The sequence below is a fragment of the Tachysurus fulvidraco genome, chromosome 15, assembly GCF_022655615.1.
Source record: "Tachysurus fulvidraco isolate hzauxx_2018 chromosome 15, HZAU_PFXX_2.0, whole genome shotgun sequence".
Lineage (NCBI taxonomy): Eukaryota > Metazoa > Chordata > Actinopteri > Siluriformes > Bagridae > Tachysurus > Tachysurus fulvidraco.
In genome coordinates, this window is record NC_062532.1 from 8,665,937 (window position 1) to 8,686,002 (window position 20,066).

A 20,066-nucleotide genomic window follows, 5' to 3' on the forward strand; every position below is an offset into this window, starting at 1 on the left:
TCCACTTGTGAAAACAAATCAGCTTTGATTCGTTGAGGCATGGGGTCCAAAAGACTTCTAAAGGTCTGCTGTGGTATTTGGCATTAGTATTATTGGTATTTGCAGTAGATCCTTCTGGTACTGCGGTGTGGGGGCTCAATAGACTGGGCTTGTTGTTGTCCAGCACATCCCACAGATGCTCAATCAGACTGAGATCTGGGGAATTTGGAAGCTTAGTCAGCACCGGAACTTAAACATGCAAACTCTTTAACATGTTCCAACTCTTCCTGAACAATTCTTGCATTGTGGCAATCACCATTGCTAGGAATTCATGTACTTGGTCTGCACCAATGTTTAGGTAGGTGGTATGTGTAACATTAACATAATACAATCTACACAGCACTGTAAGCATGCAATTTGCAATGCACTATTTGTGCTTGTACCTTTCTATCATGGGCAGCGTTAGCTTTTTCAGCAAATTGTGCTATAGTAGGTCTACTGTGGGAATCTACTCCCTCTGTTGCTGGTTCACTAGTTGTTCATCCTTGGACCACCATTGGTAGGTGCTAACATCTTTGTGTGGGTTCTGCCTTTCTGCAGATGCTCTGATGCAGTGGTATAGCCATCATTATTTGACTCTTGTAAAAGGTACTTTTTCTTTTTTTTGCCCCTAATCAAATCAGTTTCAGAACTTCCCTGTTCCACCCCTTGACATGTGACATTGTAACGAGATAAGCAAACTTCTTCATGTCACCTGTCAGTGTTTTTATTGTTATGGCTGATAGGTATGCGTGACTAAATTTCCTTTTCTCTCAGTTACTCTATTCTGGTATAATCAAACTTGCAGTGTTTTTCATCAGGCTTGTGAGCGAGTGATCAAATAAGACAAACCGATAACAGCTCATACCCCTGCATCTTTAGGTGTATCTGTGGTGTGCCAGGAGAAGCCTGAACTCTCCACCCCTTCTGCAGTGGATCTTAGTATGTCTCCATCCTCTCATCACACACCCTGCTCCCCTGAGCTCACTGGAAATGGCTCCTCTCATTTGTTCTCAGGGGTGAGTACAAGAGGTCAAGTCTTAAAAGGAGACTTGCCCAAGTCACTGTTTTTTCACATTAGTATATTTGTGAGAGGAAATTTCAATTTCAAGATTTCAATTGTCTTTACTTGTGAATTACATTGCCTTTGCCATTACCACACAGATTGCTAAACTAAAATATATTATTATATTGAATTTATAATATATTATTAAAATATATTATTATATTGAATTTACAAGTTTCCCTAGATGTGATTTAAACAGATGGCTGGTAATTCAGTCTACCTAAAGAAAACTGCAGAAAGAATCAATGCAGACATCACTGTTAAAAAAGAAATTATTGTAAAATCACTGTAAAAACAAATTATGTTTGCAGGTAATGGTAAATTCAAGTTATAGATAATGGTAAAAAGCTAAGTATTAGCTGTGAATAACTCATTAATGTTATTTAATAACATAGCCCCATTGACCCAGTTAAGGAGGTGGGGTTCTTATCAAATACACCGTGTTCCTCTAACAAAAGTTGTTCTCTGGTTGCGTCTCAGACTAGCTGACGGTATGCAGGGGTAAATCACATTTAGAGCAAGATATGAGTGTCCAGACCTCATGCTACTTTAATTAAATTCAGTCCTAATTGAATTGAGGGTCTGCTGGTGGTGCTTAATCAACAGCTGGAATCTCGCAGACCGTCTTCGATCCTCATCAACACCAGTATCCATATGAGACTTGTCATGAACATGTTACACACAGTATAAGAGACACTTTGTTTAATCAAATCCTGTTTTTTTTCTTCTGGTCAAACCTTTCTCTGTTCTATGATTTTAGGAAATATATGATCAATTCTTACATATTATAATTTTTTATATAATTCCCACTTCCACTCAATTTTCCTCCCACAGTTGAAAGACATGCATTGTCCATAGCCTGTAAATGGGTATTGTCAGTGTTTGTGCGGTTTGTAACTTCCATCAAACAAAAATGTGAAAATTATCATAAATATTACATTTGTAGTCATACTTTTTAACGAGGGACATATGAACAGCATGTATATTTTTTGTTTATTTTATAACAAGTTGTCTGTAAAATAATTGTAAAAACAATTCCATTTTGTTTATTACAAGATTGAGAATAAAAGGTGTTCAAATAAGAAGAAAATTAAAAGGGCTTTAATGCCTGAGGTGGGAAAATATGATTTGTTGAAAGTTTGTCTAATGATGTAGGGTATTTAGAAATGTAGTTTAAAAATGTTTTGGTCAAGTTGAAGTATTACAAAATTCCAGGAATGACCCATATATTCAAATGTAAGTGTGTGTAATTGTGTCATGCAATAGCCTGGCATCTTATCCAGGCATATGTTCTGGATGCCAGTGTATGCCAATCCAAAAATGTTTTCAATTTAGATTCACTAAATGTGTAGTTTTACTCTCAGAAAGAAATGCTTTCAGTTGTAATAATCTTCCCTAATTTATTTTCCATATTAGTGTGACAAGGTTAAGAATAGTGTGATGGGGTTGAAGACTGTCACAGGGGCACATTAGCTTGGCTTTTAATTTGTTTAGATAAACATGAAATTTCCACTAAGACTCAACCAAGACAGTGTATTTAAGTATATGACGCAATAAAGACATTAATCATATTTAGATTCATTTAGAACTTTTAATAACCAACCTGCAAAAAGAATTCCTACTACTGCAGACTTTAAAGTTATTAGTAATTTATTTAGTAACTAATTAAAAAAAAACAACAACAATAATTTAAGTTAAAAAAAAAGAAAAAAAAAAAAGATTTTACAGCATACATTACCATACAGAACCTTTTACTAAATAGGCATAACAGGTAAATTCACTAGTGCTGAAATGTCAAACAAAACTGTCTCTCAAGGTCCCTTCCCTATGGGACATCATCTCTGCATGCAGGATACTTCCTTTGTCTGTCTGCTGCTGATGTGGGTGCCATTTCTGACAAAGGATGCCTGTCAAAGATTAAGTGGACACATGACATAATCTTATTTTAGTATAACTAGATTTGGTTATGATGTTAGAATGATGTCCATTTCATATTTTAAATGAAAATTATTCATAAATAAAGTAAATAATTCAAAGCTGTCAGAATTTTACAACCCTAAAACATTGGCATATGTAATGGGTTTGAGTTTTTGTGCTCAAAATGGCCATTTCTCCTCATGTGATCTAAGAGAGTTACATTAACTTTAAAGGAAACATATGTACTGCTGATTCATGTATTTACAGTATCAAATCAGCTAGCAGTAGCCCGATGTGTAAATTTATTCAGATGCATGGCATGAGCTTGGGTTCACACAGAATAGTGAGGAAAAAACTAAATACTAAAGTTTTACTTCAGAGAGCTTTTAGCAAAATGGCTGTGGAAACTCAAAAAGCCATTCTTTACAACTGTGTTGAGCAGAAAAGCATATTGAGCCTTGGGATAGGTGTGCTACAACAGCAGAAGAGCATCAAGTTCTATTCCTGTCAGCCAAAAACAAGAAACCGAGGCTACAGTGGGCTGCTGATGATTGGAAATACATTTCCTGGTTTGTTCTTTTGTAGGAGCTCAGCAGTTTCTAAAATGCTCAGACCAGCTGGCACCAACAACCTTGTGTGGCTTTCACCAACTTCTATAAACAAAGAGATATCCTCAGGTGCAACAGCAAAACACAGCAGATTTTGATATGTAGCTATCAACCCTAAACACAATCAGTGCAATAATAAAACAGTTATATGTTTTCAAGAATAGGGATGCACAAGAAAGCAATTTATACCTGCTCTAAAGGTTGAATATTGATAGTATAATTAGTAGTTTAGACCAAAAAGGGTTGCCTCTGCCATAATGACCTAGGCCATATGTAATCACCATTATTATGCATCCAAAACAACACAAAAATGCTTGCAGAAACATAATATCTAGTCTTTGCATTTGCATTGATTTCGTGAATGAACAAAGATAACCAAAGAAAACACACTTTTCATGTTTCTCCACCTCTACCAGCCTGGGCTCTTGACACAAGGCTCCTTGGGTCCATGGATTCATGCTATTGATGCCAAATTCTGACCCTACTGTACCATTTGTCTGCCTCAACCGAAATTGACATTAATCATACTATCAATTATCTAGGTTTGATGGGCTTATGTACTTTGCAGCCTCAGCTTTTTGTTCTTGGCCGACTGATATGGAACTGGTGTGGACTTTTGCTGTTGTAGCCCATCTGACTAAAGGTGTCTTTGTCAGTTTGAACCAGAATCTCCATTCTTTGTTGGGCAACAAGGCATTGCCATCTTCAAAACTACCACTTACTATGTTTTTTATTGCACCATTTGGAGTAAACTCTAGATACTGTTATGTGTGGAAAATCACAGGGGATCAGCAGTTATATAAATGCTCAAATTAGAAGTTATCAAGAACAAAAAAGAAACCACTAGAAAAACCTTACTTGATATTAAAAACAAGATTTTATATTAAAAACAAATATCAACAGTGTTTCTTCCCTTATTCTGTTTTTCTGTGGCAGGACTCTGCTCACATCCGTTATGTTGAGGGAGGGGCCCCTTCACAAGCTTTTCAGTTCTTTTTGCCAATTGGAGGAGGAGGGATCCATATGCCATCCTCAATATTTATTGGCCAGCACAGGGACAAGAGGGCCTCCCCTGAACTTTCAGCAGATGAACAGCTGTCCTGTCGATGGAAGAAGGTGAGAAAGGTGTTGTGTATAAAGATTATGGATTTTTTTAAACTTTGACCAGTAAGACAATCTGCCAGTCTAGCACTATCTATTCAATACACATCCATATTTTATTTTTATATAAAACTACTCAGATGAAATAATTCATTTGCTGGTACTAGTCATTTAATTCCAGATGTACTTTGCAGTGCCAACTGCTTTTTGACTCCTTGCAAGATTTAGTGGACCATGTAAATGATTTTCATGTAAAGCCTGAGAGAGATTCTGGGTATTGCTGCCATTGGGAGGGCTGTGCACGCAAAGGACGGGGCTTCAATGCAAGGTGAGAGGCTACTAGGTATAGGATTATAGATATGATACATAGTAATATCAATGACTAGACACCAATATTTGTGTTTTCAGATACAAAATGTTAATCCACATTCGTACACACACCAATGAGAAGCCACACCGCTGCCCTACTTGTAACAAAAGCTTTTCACGTCTGGAAAACCTCAAGATCCACAATCGTTCACACACAGGTTAGTGCCACTGCAGTGAAGTACGCAGCTTTTATCTTTTTATTATAAGCCTTTACACTAGCCTTTTACTTTACATTTTGTTGCTCTTTTCCAGGTGAGAAACCATACATATGTCCTTATGAAGGCTGTAATAAGCGTTATTCAAACTCCAGTGACCGCTTCAAGCACACCCGTACTCACTATGTGGATAAGCCGTACTATTGCAAGATGTCTGGCTGTTTGAAGCGTTACACGGACCCGAGCTCTCTAAGAAAGCACATCAAGGCACATGGGCATTTCGTGGCTTCACAGGAGCAGCAGACAAGCCCAGGAGGGGGAGTCGAAAGACGAGGTGGGGGCATGGGCTCACCTGTGCTGAAGCCATCTCACATTACAGGGAAAGAGTCTGAGCTGAGCTATGCCCATATCATTTTGCCAAATGCAACAGCTGCTCTCCTTGGTACCTCTCTCTCCTTGTCACCTTTGAGTCCTAGGCCCCTGGATCTGAGCATGCTGGGAAGTCCCAGTTCACCTGTCCTGTCCTTTAATGGTCTGGCCAAGTCACCACTGCTACCCACTGCCTTCTCGACCTCAGCGCTTGGCCTGCCTGTGGTGCCTGTGTTGTGCTCAGATGGCAGAGGACAAGCAACAGGAGGTTCTAGAGTAATTGAGCACGAGGAAGAAGGCACTAGGAACATCCTCAACCTCTCCACAGGAGAGTCTTGGGTGGTCATACCTTCAGGCTCTTTTATGTTGAAGCCAGCTGTGGTCAACTGAGAAGGATACACCAATTATTCCAGTGGAAAGGAAGCGGGAAAGGGATAGCATGGGATCAAAGATCAAGGGGTTAATTTTCACTGAAGCATCATATCCACCCAATAATTTCCAACATTGTCATTTTAGTTTTGTTATCAAGCCTATGTTTCCACAGAGGTAACACATTTTTAGAAACTAAAGGTTTTCATAGCTATTATGTATGTTAGTCCCATTACTATCATTTAAACCATTACACAAATCAGTGTGCTGAACTTGCCATAGTCAGGCCACAAAAAAACTATAAAAATGCACTGCTGCATTTTGTCATGCACCAGCCCCTAAATAACAGGTAACTAGTTAGATTTTGAGGTTAAACCTGTGGGAACATAATGTATAATTTTAATTTCAGACAGAAATCCCTACTATTTTCTACAAAACACTGGTTTTAAAATTTACAGTTAACATTTTATTTACACTTTTCCTTTTGAGAATAACAGCACAGAGTCTCTTTTTTTTTTTTTTTTTTTTTAAGGAAGGTGCCAGTAATTCAGAAAGGCACTGCAAAACAAAATTCGCTGTGATTGTTGTTTGTCTGAAGCAGGTTTTTTAAATCATGGATGTAAGGGTCTTTCTGTAAACCTTGTGTCTAGGACATTTTTTTACAGCAAGCTCCATACCAGTGGTTCCACCGAGAAATATCTTCTCTGGAGACCGTACAGTTTAAAACAAGCAAACTGCCTTGGTGGTTATGATGCCTGGCCTATTAGAAAATGCCATGTGCACAGATATATAGAAAAGTGCATTTGCAGTAACTGGAGCAACATGAATATTTTCTTTGTTATTTGAGCTAAAAACATTACACCATTTTTACACTGTTCACTTTCTTTGGTTCCCAGAAAAGGTTTTATGTCCATTTCAAAATACAGTATTTACAATGTTTTTGTCAGATTTTCATAGTCATTTCAAATCTGTGTTGGAAGGATCATCCAGTTGATCTATTTCTGGTATTTGTGTCCCTGCCTATTGAAGTAGATTAACTTTTCTTCAACGTTTTCCTTCAAGAACTAATCTGAAGAGTCTTGCAGTAGAACTGTATATCGTACAAACAGAGATGAGATAATATCAGTGGCCTAAGAACCATCAAAGACACTAACTCTTAGTGTTCCTGCTATTTTTGGTTTTTATTTACAAACTGGTGTCTTAAGAATCTATATATGTGTCTGAGTAAGCACTTAATTATTTCTATATATTTATATGCAACAGGACGCCAGTGTGTGAAGCACACTAAGTACACCAACTTTTGAAATGAATCTTAGTTTGATCACTCTTTGGTGAACTGTAGAACTCCTTTGAGGGCTTTTTTATGATGCATGTACTTTTATTTAGGCAACAACGATTCAGTCAGCATTGGCAAAGGAGCTTGATGGTAGTTTAATTAATGTTTATTTAGTTCAGAGGACAATCAGAGCATTTTATATGGCTGTTTTAGCCTTACAGAGATACCATTCATTTACCCACAGACCAACAAACCTCTAATGAACACTGCTATGCTGTCTGGGTAACTGCTAGTCTATTACGTTGAATAGAGACTTCAGGTTCATCTGCCCTCTCAGAAACCACCAACCAGCACTGTTCAGTCAGTTTCAAACTAGGCAAGTTTGAATCTGGCTTAAATTAAATGGTAACAGACACAAGACTCTGCAATGGGTTTTAAGATTAACAAAGATGTTATATATTGCCTGTTATATATTGTTATATAGTTCTACCTAAGTGTAGATTACTGTGGCACTAATGCATTTGTTGCACTAATGCCACCAGTTGGACATTTGTTTTAACAACCTCACACATAGTATGCTAGCACAGCATAGCACTGATACATTTTCTTTAAATGACAGCAAATGTCATGAAAATGGCCATACTGTGCATTACACAAGCCACTTGCAGGCAAACAAAAACTGCTGTGTGGTGCAGGCCTCTGAGTCAAATGTGATGCTGACACAATGATGACTCTTGCAGGCAAACACAGTGCATGAAAATGAATATTTCATTACAGCTCAAAAATAACATTCCTTTTCTACAAAAGAGTGGCTCTTCTGTTTACACATACTTATAATCTAAATTTAAGAGCTATTTCTTTAAAAAAAACAACAACAAACAAACAAACAAAAAAAAACAAAAGATTATTAGTCTTTGGTACCAGGTCTTTTCATCTGAAATGAGATGTTAAAAAGTCTCTTCAGGGTGACTATTCCCTTTTATGACAGAACTCTTTAGAGCATTCCTTAAAACCCAGTATTTGCCTGCATAGGATGCTTTCATCAGTTTTAATAAGAAATGAATAACTATTACAATTAAAACTTTTAAATCTTGTAAATGTATGTTTATTTATGATCCCTGCCCCACCTCCATGTTTAAATCCTATAATTCCACAATGCTACCTTATGCTACATTTGAGAACACTTGAGAAAACACTTTGATAATATGGCTATTTTGTTTGTTATAATGTTTTGACGAGACATTTCTTTGGATGTTGATGTTTCTTTATCTCCTTGTCTCTGCTAGTGCTGCTCTAAACTGAGATTTCTCCCACAGAGCATTGAGGATGGAGGAATGAAAAGTGAGGTTGGTCAAAGGGATGGACTGTTTCTTAAAAATGAACCACTTAACTGTCTCAGATAATCATTCCAGGAAGTTTTCACATCTTTTAGTGTGTTCCTTACACAGATTGTGTATCAGATATCTGGAATATATACAATATATACACAATCTATATGTGCCAGTCCAAACCCATACAGACTGAAAATTCAGCCTTAAAGTAACTGAACCCAGGACCAAACTGAGGACCCTAGAGCTCAGTTGAGGTGGAAATTCTATTTATTGCAGGACACAGTATATTACAAATGAGAGGCAACTCATAATCCCATAGACAAGACTTTAGACATTTTAGCTCCAAGCAATTTGTGCAGGTTTAAAACTCTGTTATGGACCTTTACGGGTGTTTTACCTTTTCTCCCCTCCACCCTCACTTGCTCTTCTGCTCTTTTGAGAAAGATCATGATGACACAGACCCTTCAGGGCCTACATTGTTTAAATATCAGATAAGCTGTTAGACCCATTAACCCTTTGAGCACCCTAGTGAAGTGTGTTCATTACTCAGTTACTTTAAGAGAAACATAAGCAATAATTTTAATGGTTGGGACAGTTTACTGGTTTGGCACTGACTATAGAAATCCTTGATCCAGTAACTACATTGGAAACAAGGGCAAGTATACGATACAAAAAGCACTATTTCACTTTGGTAAATTAGTCATTTGAAAAAATATGAAACAGACATTCTTTCCCTCTTAAATATTAAACAAAATAAAGTGCCACAGTAGTGCCCAAAGGGTTAATGCAAGACTATGGCCAGGAAAGGCCAGTATTTGTTTATTTTCTTTTTGCACATTGAAATATATTATCAGTATTTTAATTTTTTCCAAGTGCCTTTTATTATAGGGAACATGTATGTGTGTGTGTGTGTGTGTGTGTATATATATATATATAAAATATGTTTTTTCCTGGCATTGTGTTCTTACAATGAACATGCAAAACATCTTCAAGTGGTACAACACAATTGTGTGGTCCTGTTTTAGAGGAAATTTATTACAATATTAATTTTGATGTCATTCAAAATGAGTAAACAATACAGGTTTAATAAATTTGAATTTGATATTAAGCTGCACTTCATCTACTTTTCTGATTCCTACACGAATAGTGGTAAAAACATGAAACACTGATCTGAGCAAAGGGGAACCAAAGAAAAAAAGAGGGCAATGGTTGAATTAAAGTAATTTTCAATTATTCAATAAGGAGGATAATCATTTTAATTTCTTGCTGACTAGTAGAAAAGAATGTGTAATTGTGTGATGCTTGGATAATATTCTTGTATGATAATCTTTAAGAAGTCATTTATGGAAAACTATGATGTCAACACAAATTCAATGATGCTAAAGAAAAGGATGAAGCTTTATTTAGGACATTATTTACAATGGAGGGTCAGAGGGAAAGAAATGAACAAAATCAATCATGTTTGTGTCTGTTCCTGCGCTGGTGGTTTGTCTTGCTTCTCAATTGCAACCTCTTCATCAAGACGCTCCTTAGCTCTCACCACCTGCAAAAGAACAAAGTTTTAATACAAGTTGTTCAACACCCAACAAGACCAAATGTGACAATGGCAACTCAACATTCTAGATAATAAAATATAGGTGGCAAATTTTATAACACCACAGAAGAATAAAAGTATCACTGATTCACACTAGTACAACATATACAGGTACATCTCAATAAATTAGAATGTCATGGAAAAATTCATTTCTTTCAGTAATTCAACTCAAATTCAAATTCAAAGTGAAAATTGTGTGTTATAAATTCAGTACACACAGACTGAAGTCATTTGGTACTTTTAATTGTGATGATTTAATATTTAACAAAAAATTTGAATATGGTGCCATGCCAATCAGCTAAATCAACTCAAAACACCTACAATGGTTTCCTAAGCCATCAAACTGCTCTTTCAACTTGGTTCAGTAGGCTACACAATCATGGGGAAGGCAGCTGATCTGTCAGTTGTCAGGAGACAATCATTGACACCCTTTACAAGGAGGGAAAGCCACAAACATTCATTGCTAAAGAAGCTGGCTGTTCACAGAGTGCTGTATCCAAGCATGTTAACAGAAAGTTGAGTGGAAGGAAAAGTGTGGAAGAAAAAGAGAGAACCACAGCATTGAGAAGCTTGTCAGGCAAAATCTGGGTGAACTTCACTTGACAGTGGCTGGGGTCAAGGAATTAGGCTACAGTTGTCGTATTCCACTTGATAAGCCACTCCTGAACCAGAGAAAACATCACAATTAAAAGTACCAAAGACTTAAACTACTTCAGTCTGTGTGTACTGAATTTATATAATACAAAAGTTTCACTATTTGAGTTGAATTACTGAAAGAAATGAACTTTTTCACGACATTCTAATTTATTAAGATGCTCCTGCAGAAGGCCCTTGCAACCTTTACATTTAGGGAATTTGGCAGATGTCCTTTATACATATCTTACATCATGCTCAACTCCCCATCTTATTATAATGCTATAATACACAGATTTTTTGTTAATCTCATTATTGTTAACAATTGCTGTGTCAGAGAGACTACAATGATGTGCATCATAAGTGCCCGAATATCAAGTATTTATGGTATTACTGACTTTGCCATAACTTCTTATCATCAGTGAGATATTGCTTTCCTGTGTACTTCAGTTTTCCGTGACAAAAAATTATTTCCCCATGCTCAACTTACCTTAGACTGCAGGTAGAAAGATCCTCCGACCGTTTTGTCATTTACTTTGAACAAGTGTTCATAATTCTGCAAAGAACAAAAAGCTGGTGTCACTGGTGAAATGATGGGACTTGGTATAACATGATTTTTATCATGAGAACCTTTGTATAATAACTAAGATAACTAATAAGGTATTAACCTTCTGGATTTCCTCTGGGTTTAGTGTTGCTACATTCAGAATCTGCTGTGCTTCCTGCAGACTCATCCCAGTGAAACTGGAAACTGCAGCCGACTGCTTACCTGCCCGTCCTCTCGCCTCTGCCGCAGCCTGACTGGCTGTAAAAACACCAGAATAAGCATTGATACATTTTGCTAATATTTTGTTTGCTTTTATGCAACAGGAAAAAAAGAATATTAAGTATCTGACACTTGAGACACAATATTCCAACACAGTTATTCTTTCTGTTAAACAAATCTTCCCCATAGAACCCATTCAGATCTGCCCTTGTAACACACACAGCTGGCTGACTGATAGACCACCTCTAGGTGTATAATAGTTTGTAATAATAACTAAGTATCTAAGTTTCATCTCTCATGTCTGTTTGCCCTTCATAAAACTCCACAACACTGAAACAGGCCAGCACAGGGATGCTGAAATGTAACAGGGATGTTGTACTAAATATCGAAACAACGCTTGTCCAGTCCACAGTGGACTGAAACTAACTGTTATATAACTGTATATGTGACTTTATATTACATGGGTAACGTGACAGTCAGAAAATACACATCTGATGGACAACACAACAACAACATGCCTGCAAACTCCTGCCGTAAAGCCCGAGCGAAAGCCCTGCCGACGACCTGCACTCCCATCACCACGATCTGAGCCAGATACTTCGCCTGAAACACAACAACACAATTACTCAAGTCCCCACAGCAAACACATGGACATACCGCATGAACATACAAGCTGCCTTTCATATGCGACAGCTGTGTGACTGTTACAGCTCTTTCCCCTCACTGACAGTCTGTAGTTAGCATCACTGCTAATAGATAAAGTTCACATAACTTCTCAGGACAAAACATACACAGCGACATAACATACACAGCGGAAGAAATATATAGAAGAGAAAGGGTAATGTTACCATTATTCAGCTCCTGTCATAAGCTGCGATAAAGTGTAAAAGTGACAATCATAACATCTGTAATTTTACATGTGTTTTCCTCAAGGTGATCGCACCAGAGAAGAAAATACTGTTTCCGGTTTCTACTACTGTCTGTTGCCACCTGCTGGCTGGAGGGCTTTAAATACTGGGGCTTTGAATCGGTCGAACAATATCTATCTATCTATCTATCTATCTATCTATCTATCTATCTATCTATCTATCTATCTATCTATCTATCTATCTATCTATCTATCTATCTATCTATCTATCTATCTATCTATCTATCTATCTATCTATCTTCCTTTCCCAAATTTTAGGCTAAAACATGACTAAAATATGAAGTAAGGTTTAACTTTTTCAATATGTAAATATAATTAAGTCTAGGTTTTTGCTAGAAGTCTAATACCTTAATGTTCCAGTTATGTCTTATATAAATAAGACAGCTTCATGCTAAGCTTTCATTATAACACACTTACACTGCCAGAGGTTTTATATAATATAAACAAGGCCTTGAGTTTTATGTGGGCAGCTACAGGAAACCAGTAGAGGGAGACAAAGAGTGGTGTGACAGGGGTCTTTTAAGGCTGGTTGAAAACCATTTTTAAACTTCAGAAGGGGTTTGATGAAGCTGGCTGGGAGGCCTGGGGGCAGTGCATTGCAGTAGTCAAGTTTTGAGATAACAATAGACTGGACTAGTGGCTGTTTGGCATGATCAGTTAGATAGAGTCTGATATTTAAGCTCCTGTTTACACAATTGCACTTTATGCACAGATCAAGCATAATATTATGACCACCTTCCAAATATTGTGTGGGTCTCGCTTTTGCTGCCAAAACAGCCCAGACTTATCAAGGCATGGACTCCATTAGACCCCTGAATGTGTGCTGTGGTATCTGGCACCAGAATGTTAGTAGCGGATCATTTAAGTTGTGAGGTGGGGCCTCCATGGATCAAACATGTTTGTACAGTACATACAAGAGGTGCTTTTTTTTTATTTCAATCTTTTTATTGAGGAAGTAACACAAACTGTCATGTACAAACAATTTACAGGTATTCCCCTTAAATGTTTGTTATTTAAGAACACAATAAAACAGTGAGTAAAGAAGGAAAAAACAAACAAACAAAAAAAGGCATATACAGGAGACAGAAAACACACGCAATAAAAAAATAAAATAAAATAAAAATAAATAAACAAAAATGAATAAAAAATAGTGGGGGGGGGGGGCGCAGAAGAATCAATCACATGGTAGCGTCTGTTGCGATTTAAAATAGTCTATGAAAGAGCCCCATTTATGGTGAAATTTTTCAGAGTAACCCCTGGATGAAAACTTTATCTTTTCCAGGTTAAGCAATGACATCACATTCTGGAGCCACACAGAAACTGAAGGTGCTTTAGAGGCTTTCCAGAGTAAAATGCACCGTCTAGCCACAAGTGACATAAATGTCAATATATCAGCCTGATCAGGGTCACTTAACACAGAGTTAACTGGGAGTCCAAATACGGCTAAGAAGGGATCTATATGAACCTGAATTCTAAGAACTTTAGAGAGACTCATGGAATACTGGCTCCAGAAGTTGTGAAGTCTAGGGCAGGAGAAAAACATGTGAGCAAGGTTACATGGGGTACCGTGACACCGCTCACATTGATCGGTTATCTGTGGATAAATTTCAGATAAACGAGACCTTGAATAATGGACCCTGTATAATACCTTAAACTGAATTAGTTGCAACCTTGCACAGGATGTGCTGGAGCGAATACATTCTAATGCCTTTTCCCATCGCTGATCTGAAAAAGTTATTCCCAGCTCCCGTTCCCAAGACCTCTGAATTTTAGCTGTTGAACAGGTGTCTAAATCCATTAATTGTTTATATATTATTGATATAATAGATTTCTTGTTGGACAGCAGCTTTTCCAAAAGTTGAGTATTAGGAAGTGAAGGATGGGAAGGGAAGAGAGACGAAGCACAGTGCCGAACCTGAAAGTAGCGAAACAAATGAGCAGCCGGGAGATTCATTTCAGAGGATAGAATGGAAAAACTTGAGAAAAGGTGATCTTTATACAGGTCTCTAAAACTTTTAATGCCACAGTTTTCCCACTGTATATAGACAGCGTCATTCAGGCCAGGTTGAAATAAGTGATTTTTTGTTATTGGCATTGTGGTTGAGGCTGAAACAAACTTAATTATTCCTGAATTGCGACCAGATTTTAATACTGGACTGAACCACAGGATTCTTTGTGAAAAAAGATGGGTTAATTGGGAGGGAAGATGTCAGTAAAGCATTTAAAGAAGAGGAGGTACAGGACTGGCCCTCAAGCCTACACCATAGCAGTTCTTGTGATTGAAGCCAGTAAGTCAATTTGTGAATGTGAGCCGACCAATAATACAACAAAAAATTTGGTAAAGCCAGACCGCCACTAAATGTAAATCTCTGCAAAAGTGATTTCCTCACCCTGGGATTTTTACCTCCCCACAAAAAACAGGTAATAAGTTGGTCCAGTGTTTTAAAAACTTTTTTGGGCAAAAATACAGGGATGCACTGAAACAGAAAAAGTAACCGAGGCAAAATGTTCATTTTAATGGCGTTAATACGACCAATTAGAGACAAAGGGAGGGAACCCCACCTTCGTAAATCCGACTTGACCTGACTAAGCAATGGGGAGAAATTAACCGAATATTAGGAAGGCAGAGTCCGGGTCACGTTAACTCCTAAATATTTGAAACCTGAAGGACTGAACTTGAAAGGAATGTCAGACTGTTTCAGTGTAAGAGCGAGAGAATTTATAGGATAGCATTCACTTTTAAGTAAGTTCACTTTATAACCTGAAAAAGAGCTAAATCTCCAACAAAGATAAAATTGGTGGAACACTTGCCAAAGGATCAGAAACATATAGGAGGAGATCATCTGCATACAGTGACAATTTCAGACCAATGTTATAGCGGGATACTCCGTGAAATGAAGTGAGTGATTGCAAAGCTAACGACAAGGGTTCAATGGCCAAAGCAAAAAGTAATTGAGAGAGGGGGAAGCCCTGTCTAGTGCCACGTGACAAAGTAAATAGTCGGAAGAAATCTCATTTGTGTGAACACTAGCCTGAGGGGAATTGTACAACAATTGAATCCACGAAATCAATCAGTCCCCAAAGCCAAACTTATTTAGGACAGCAAAAAGATAGACCCACTCCACCCGATCGAAAGCTTTCTCAGCATCAAGCGAGATAACTACTTCTGGACTAGTTAAAGAGTGATTAGACAGAATGACATTCAAAAGTGTGCGAACGTTAAAAAATAACTGCCGTCCTTTAATGAAGCCATTCTGTTCCTCTGAAATAATAGAAAGAAGGATTTTTTCAAGGCGTCTCGCCAATACCTTGGCCAAGATTTTTACATCCACATTGAGAAGGGATATAGGTCTATATGAGGCACAAGATGTAGGATCCTTATCCGTCTTTAAGAGAAGCGTAATGACTGCCTGAGAAAGAGTGGGAGGCAAAGAGCCACGTTCTAAAGATTCATTGTATACTAAAAGAAGAAGTGGAGCTAAACGGTCTATGAATTTCTTGAAAAATTCAACAGGGAACCCGTCTGGGCCTGGTGCCTTACCATTATGCATAGCTTTAATAGCATGCATAACCTCTTCTAATGTTAGGGCCGCATCTAATTGTTCAGCCATGGTGGGGTCAACGGTAGGCACTGCTAAATCTTTGAGAAAAGAAGCCAAATCTGATGCATCAGCTACAGATTCAGACTTGTACAGAGATGAATAATAAGTTTTAAATACATTATTTATTTCCTTTGGCTCAGAAACCATTTTGCCAGCCTTGTCTTTAATTTGAGGTATCAAACGGGAAGCAGCCTGGCACTTTAACTGGTGGGCCAAGAGCCTACTAGATTTATCACCATGCTCGTAATAAATTGCGCGAGAACGCAACAGGAGACGCTCAGCTTCAGTTGTTGAAAGCAAGTCAAATTCAGTCTGTAGCTCAAGTCGTTTCTTTTGAATGCTGGGAGTTGTATTGGCAGCCATTTGCTTGTTTAAATCATAAATGTTTGTAGTCAGATCCTGAAGCTTAGTTTTGCGGTCTTTATTGGAATGGACAGAATACGAAATAATTTGACCGTGCATATATGCTTTAAGAGATTCCCACAACAATGAGGATGAGACAGCATCACTCCTATTAAAAACTATATATTCATCTATTGCAGACAAGGTAAAAACCCTAAATGCCTCGTCTGACAACAACAAAGAATTGAACCTCCAGGGTGAGGAAAAACGCGGCTGGCCCACAAATTTTATATTAACACTAAGTGGTGCATGGTCGGAAATAACAATTGTGTGATAGTCAGACTCTAGGGACTTTAGGGATTAGGGAATTGTCAATAAAAAAATAATCAATACGTGAAAAAGACTGGTGCACCTGAGAGTAGAAGGAATATGTCCTGGCACTAGGGTTATAAAATCTCCAAGGGTCTACAAACCCATTTTTACTCATAAAATCCGAAATGGATTTGGGCATAGAAGACTGGGTCAGGGTTCGAGGGTTTGAACGATCTAAGGCAGGGTCAATAACACAATTCAGATCACCAGCTAGTATTAAAAGATGGGTGTCAAGGAAAGGGAGGATACTCCACAACTTGTCTGTAAAACCCGGATTATCAAAATTCAGAGCATATACATTGACCAACAATACAAGGTTGTCCTTCTTGTCCTATAAAGAGAGCTCTTACAGAGACATTTCAAAATAAAAATAAATTTGTAAGGCACGCGTGTAATTCTAAGGCACGTATACAAAATGAAATAACCCCCGACACTCACTGGTAGCGCGGTAAAAACTGAGTTAAACAAAACAGAAAGTTATAAATCGCGCTGCACTCCCTCGTACGTTATGCGTAACTTGGCTGGATGGAGGATGCCGAACCGGACTCCTTCAATTTCCCGTAGCTGGCTTCGAACCTCATTAAAAGCTGCGCAGGCTCGTGCTGTTTTAGCGGTGTAGTCAGGGAAGACGGAGATGGTCATGTTGTGTAGTTTAATCCGCTGTAGCTCCCTGGCTTTCTTGAGGATATTCGCACAGTCTGTATAATAGTGAAGCCTTGCTACTATCGCGCGCGGACGTTCGCCCGGCTTGGGTTTGGGAGCCAGGTTCCGGTGGGCACGATCCACAAGCGGTTCCTTCTCAAGTGTAAATGCCTCCATCAAGAGTTTTGACACATACTCTGTGGATAAATTATTTGGAGTATCCTCCGGCACACCGACAATACGAACATTGTTACGGCGTGACCTAGATTCCAAATCATCACATTTGCTCTCCAATTTAACCAGTTCTCCAGACATGTACTCCACCTTAGCACGGAGAGTGGCTATGTCATCAGTGCAAGTGGAGAGGGACTGCTCCATCTCGGACACATTAAATATTTAAATATTGCTGAAATTTCTTCACGAAGGGTGCAGAGAAGTTCGGTCTTGAGAGCAGTAACATTACCATCAGCCGGCGTGGCCTCTAGCGACAGCGAGGTCTCACCACGACGCGGGGATGCAGCGCTGGCAACAGGTCGCAGGTGAGGCTGAGAGGCATTTTATTGACCTTGGGTGGCATTGTAATCGCAGAAAATCAAAATAATTCTTGTTCAGAACAGGTTTAGAAAAACTTATAAGCTACCAAAAGTGAGCAAATCATGCCTAAAAATAATGGAGAAACAAACTCTGTAGGAGCAGAGCTCGATGCGACCTACTCCATGATTAGCTAAGCCGGAAGTCCCATACAAGAGATGCTTGATTGGATTGAGATCTAGGGAATTTGGAGGCCAAGTCAACACCTCAAACTCATTGTTGTGCTCCTCAAACCAATTCTGAACATTTTTGTTTGTGTCAGAGGGTGCATTGTCCTGTTGAAAGAGGCCATAGACATTAGGAAATACTGTTTCTATGAAAGAGTGTACATGGAGTGCAGCAAGGTAGGTGGTATGTGTCAAAGTAACATCTACTGTACAAGGATAGCAGGACCAAATCTTTACCAGCTTCTTCCCATAGTGCATCCTGGTGCTACGTGTTTCCCTGGTGAGTGATGCACTCACACACAAGTCGTGGCCTAATGGTTACAGAGTCTGACTCGTAATCCTAAGGTTGTGGGTTCAAGTCTCGGGTCGGCCATGACTGAGGTGCCCTTGATCAAGGCACCGAACGCCCCAACTGCTCCCCGGGCGCCGCAGCATAAATGGCTGCCCACTGCTCCGGGTGTGTGTTCACGGTGTCTGTGTGTTCACTGCTGTGTGTGTGCATTTTGGATGGGTGAAATGCAGAGAACGAATTCTGAGTATGGGTCACCATACTTAGCTGTATGTCACTTTCACTTTTACAACCATCCACATGATGTAAAAGAAAACGTGAATCCGGCCAGTGCACGCTCTTCCTCCAAGCTCCACTAATTTCTAAGTCCAGTGAGTTAGCTGACTCTTCATTGTCTGTTAGCCTAAGTCTAATATGCAACTTGAGGCAAGGTCCTCAGATAGAAGATCATCTCCTAGCTTGGTCTAGAATTCCTTATTAAACTTCACTGGAACACAAATGATGCCTGGAGACTTTGCATTTGCCATTATCCTTAATTGCCTCCTCTAGTTTACGTTTACATTTACAGCATTTGGCAGACACCCTTATCCAGAGCGACGTACAAAAGTGCTTATGTCTCTGTCATTGGATACAGTATATTAACTCTGATTCACAAGGTTATATACTTAAGATACCATGAGTCTAAAACACTGTTCAAAGTTGTTTTTTTTAAATATACATACATACATTTTGTTTTGTCAGTCAGCTGTATGGTCTGTTCTTTATCAGCAATCAGGTCTGCATTGAATTTTACGATGACCCATTAGTTCCTCAGGAGCTCTCGGCTGCACTTTATACATTTATGCATTATAAACCATTGTAGAAATTACATTATTTTCATTTACACTATTTACTGTAGAGCGTCACCCAAGAGGTTTCTTCCTCTTATCATCTCGGGGAGTTTTTCCTTGCTGCCATCGCTTCCTTAGGATAGAGATAGATATTTAGTATTTTAAATATTAAGTTAATCTTTTTTTAATTAATTTTAAACTATAATTGTATATATTCACTTATTTATTTTTATTCTTATTTTTCTTGTTCTTCTTGTTCTTGTTCTTCTTCTTATTATTATTATTATTATATATTTATTTCTTTTTTCTCTCTTCTGTTTCCAAACTTCTTTAAAGCTGCTTTGAGGGGCATTGGGAAATTGTTAAAAGTGCTATACAAATAAATTTAAGTGAATTGAATTGAACAAACAGGGAAAGAAGTGCTAGTTGAAGTATTTCATGAATAAGTAGGTCTTCAACCGCCGTTTAAAAATAGCCAGTGACTCAGCTGTCCGAACCACTACGGGAAGTTTATTCCACCACCTTGGTGCCAGAACAGAAAAGAGTCTTTTAATATACTTTCTTTTTACCGTGAGAGATGGTGCAACCAGTTGAGCAGTGCTGGTAGCTCTGAGGGTGTGAGGTGCAGTGCAAGGAGAGATGAGAGCTTTGAGGTAAGAGGGAGCTGGTCCATTTTTGGCTTTGTAGGCAAACATCAGTGTTTTGAATCTGATGCGTGCAGCTACCAGAAG

General features: G+C 38.4%; 2 protein-coding genes across 4 annotated transcripts in view; one reads left to right on the forward strand and one right to left on the reverse strand.

Moving 5' to 3' along the window:
• The window catches only part of glis2b (GLIS family zinc finger 2b), a 34,580-nt gene extending 24,893 nt beyond the window's left edge, over nucleotides 1-9,687 (forward strand). For all 3 annotated transcript variants that reach the window (XM_027141467.2, XM_027141468.2, XM_047800815.1), the window contains exons 3-7: nucleotides 901-1,037; nucleotides 4,546-4,725; nucleotides 4,905-5,038; nucleotides 5,119-5,237; nucleotides 5,332-9,687. In XM_027141467.2, the coding sequence (XP_026997268.1) occupies nucleotides 901-1,037; nucleotides 4,546-4,725; nucleotides 4,905-5,038; nucleotides 5,119-5,237; nucleotides 5,332-5,993 (1,232 nt within the window). In that variant the 3' untranslated portion in view covers nucleotides 5,994-9,687. The remainder of the gene's footprint in view (nucleotides 1-900; nucleotides 1,038-4,545; nucleotides 4,726-4,904; nucleotides 5,039-5,118; nucleotides 5,238-5,331) is intronic.
• A 272-nt stretch (nucleotides 9,688-9,959) lies between these two features.
• pam16 (presequence translocase associated motor 16) lies at nucleotides 9,960-12,580 on the reverse strand. The gene is made up of 5 exons (XM_027141527.2): nucleotides 12,421-12,580; nucleotides 12,091-12,175; nucleotides 11,475-11,611; nucleotides 11,297-11,362; nucleotides 9,960-10,122 (listed from the first exon to the last, which is right to left on the reverse strand). Exons 1-5 carry the CDS (start codon nucleotides 12,421-12,423, stop codon nucleotides 10,036-10,038), a joined length of 378 nt encoding a protein of 125 aa, XP_026997328.1. The 5' UTR covers nucleotides 12,424-12,580; the 3' UTR covers nucleotides 9,960-10,035.
• Nucleotides 12,581-20,066: the final 7,486 nt, after the last annotated feature.

Coding starts and splice junctions, on each gene's coding strand:
- pam16 (XM_027141527.2), bottom strand. Junction 11,612..12,090: donor TTTACGGCAGGAGTTTGCAG/GCATGTTGTTGT, acceptor GTGTTTTTACAG/CCAGTCAGGCTGCGGCAGAG. Junction 11,363..11,474: donor ACCCAGAGGAAATCCAGAAG/GTTAATACCTTA, acceptor TGTTCTTTGCAG/AATTATGAACACTTGTTCAA.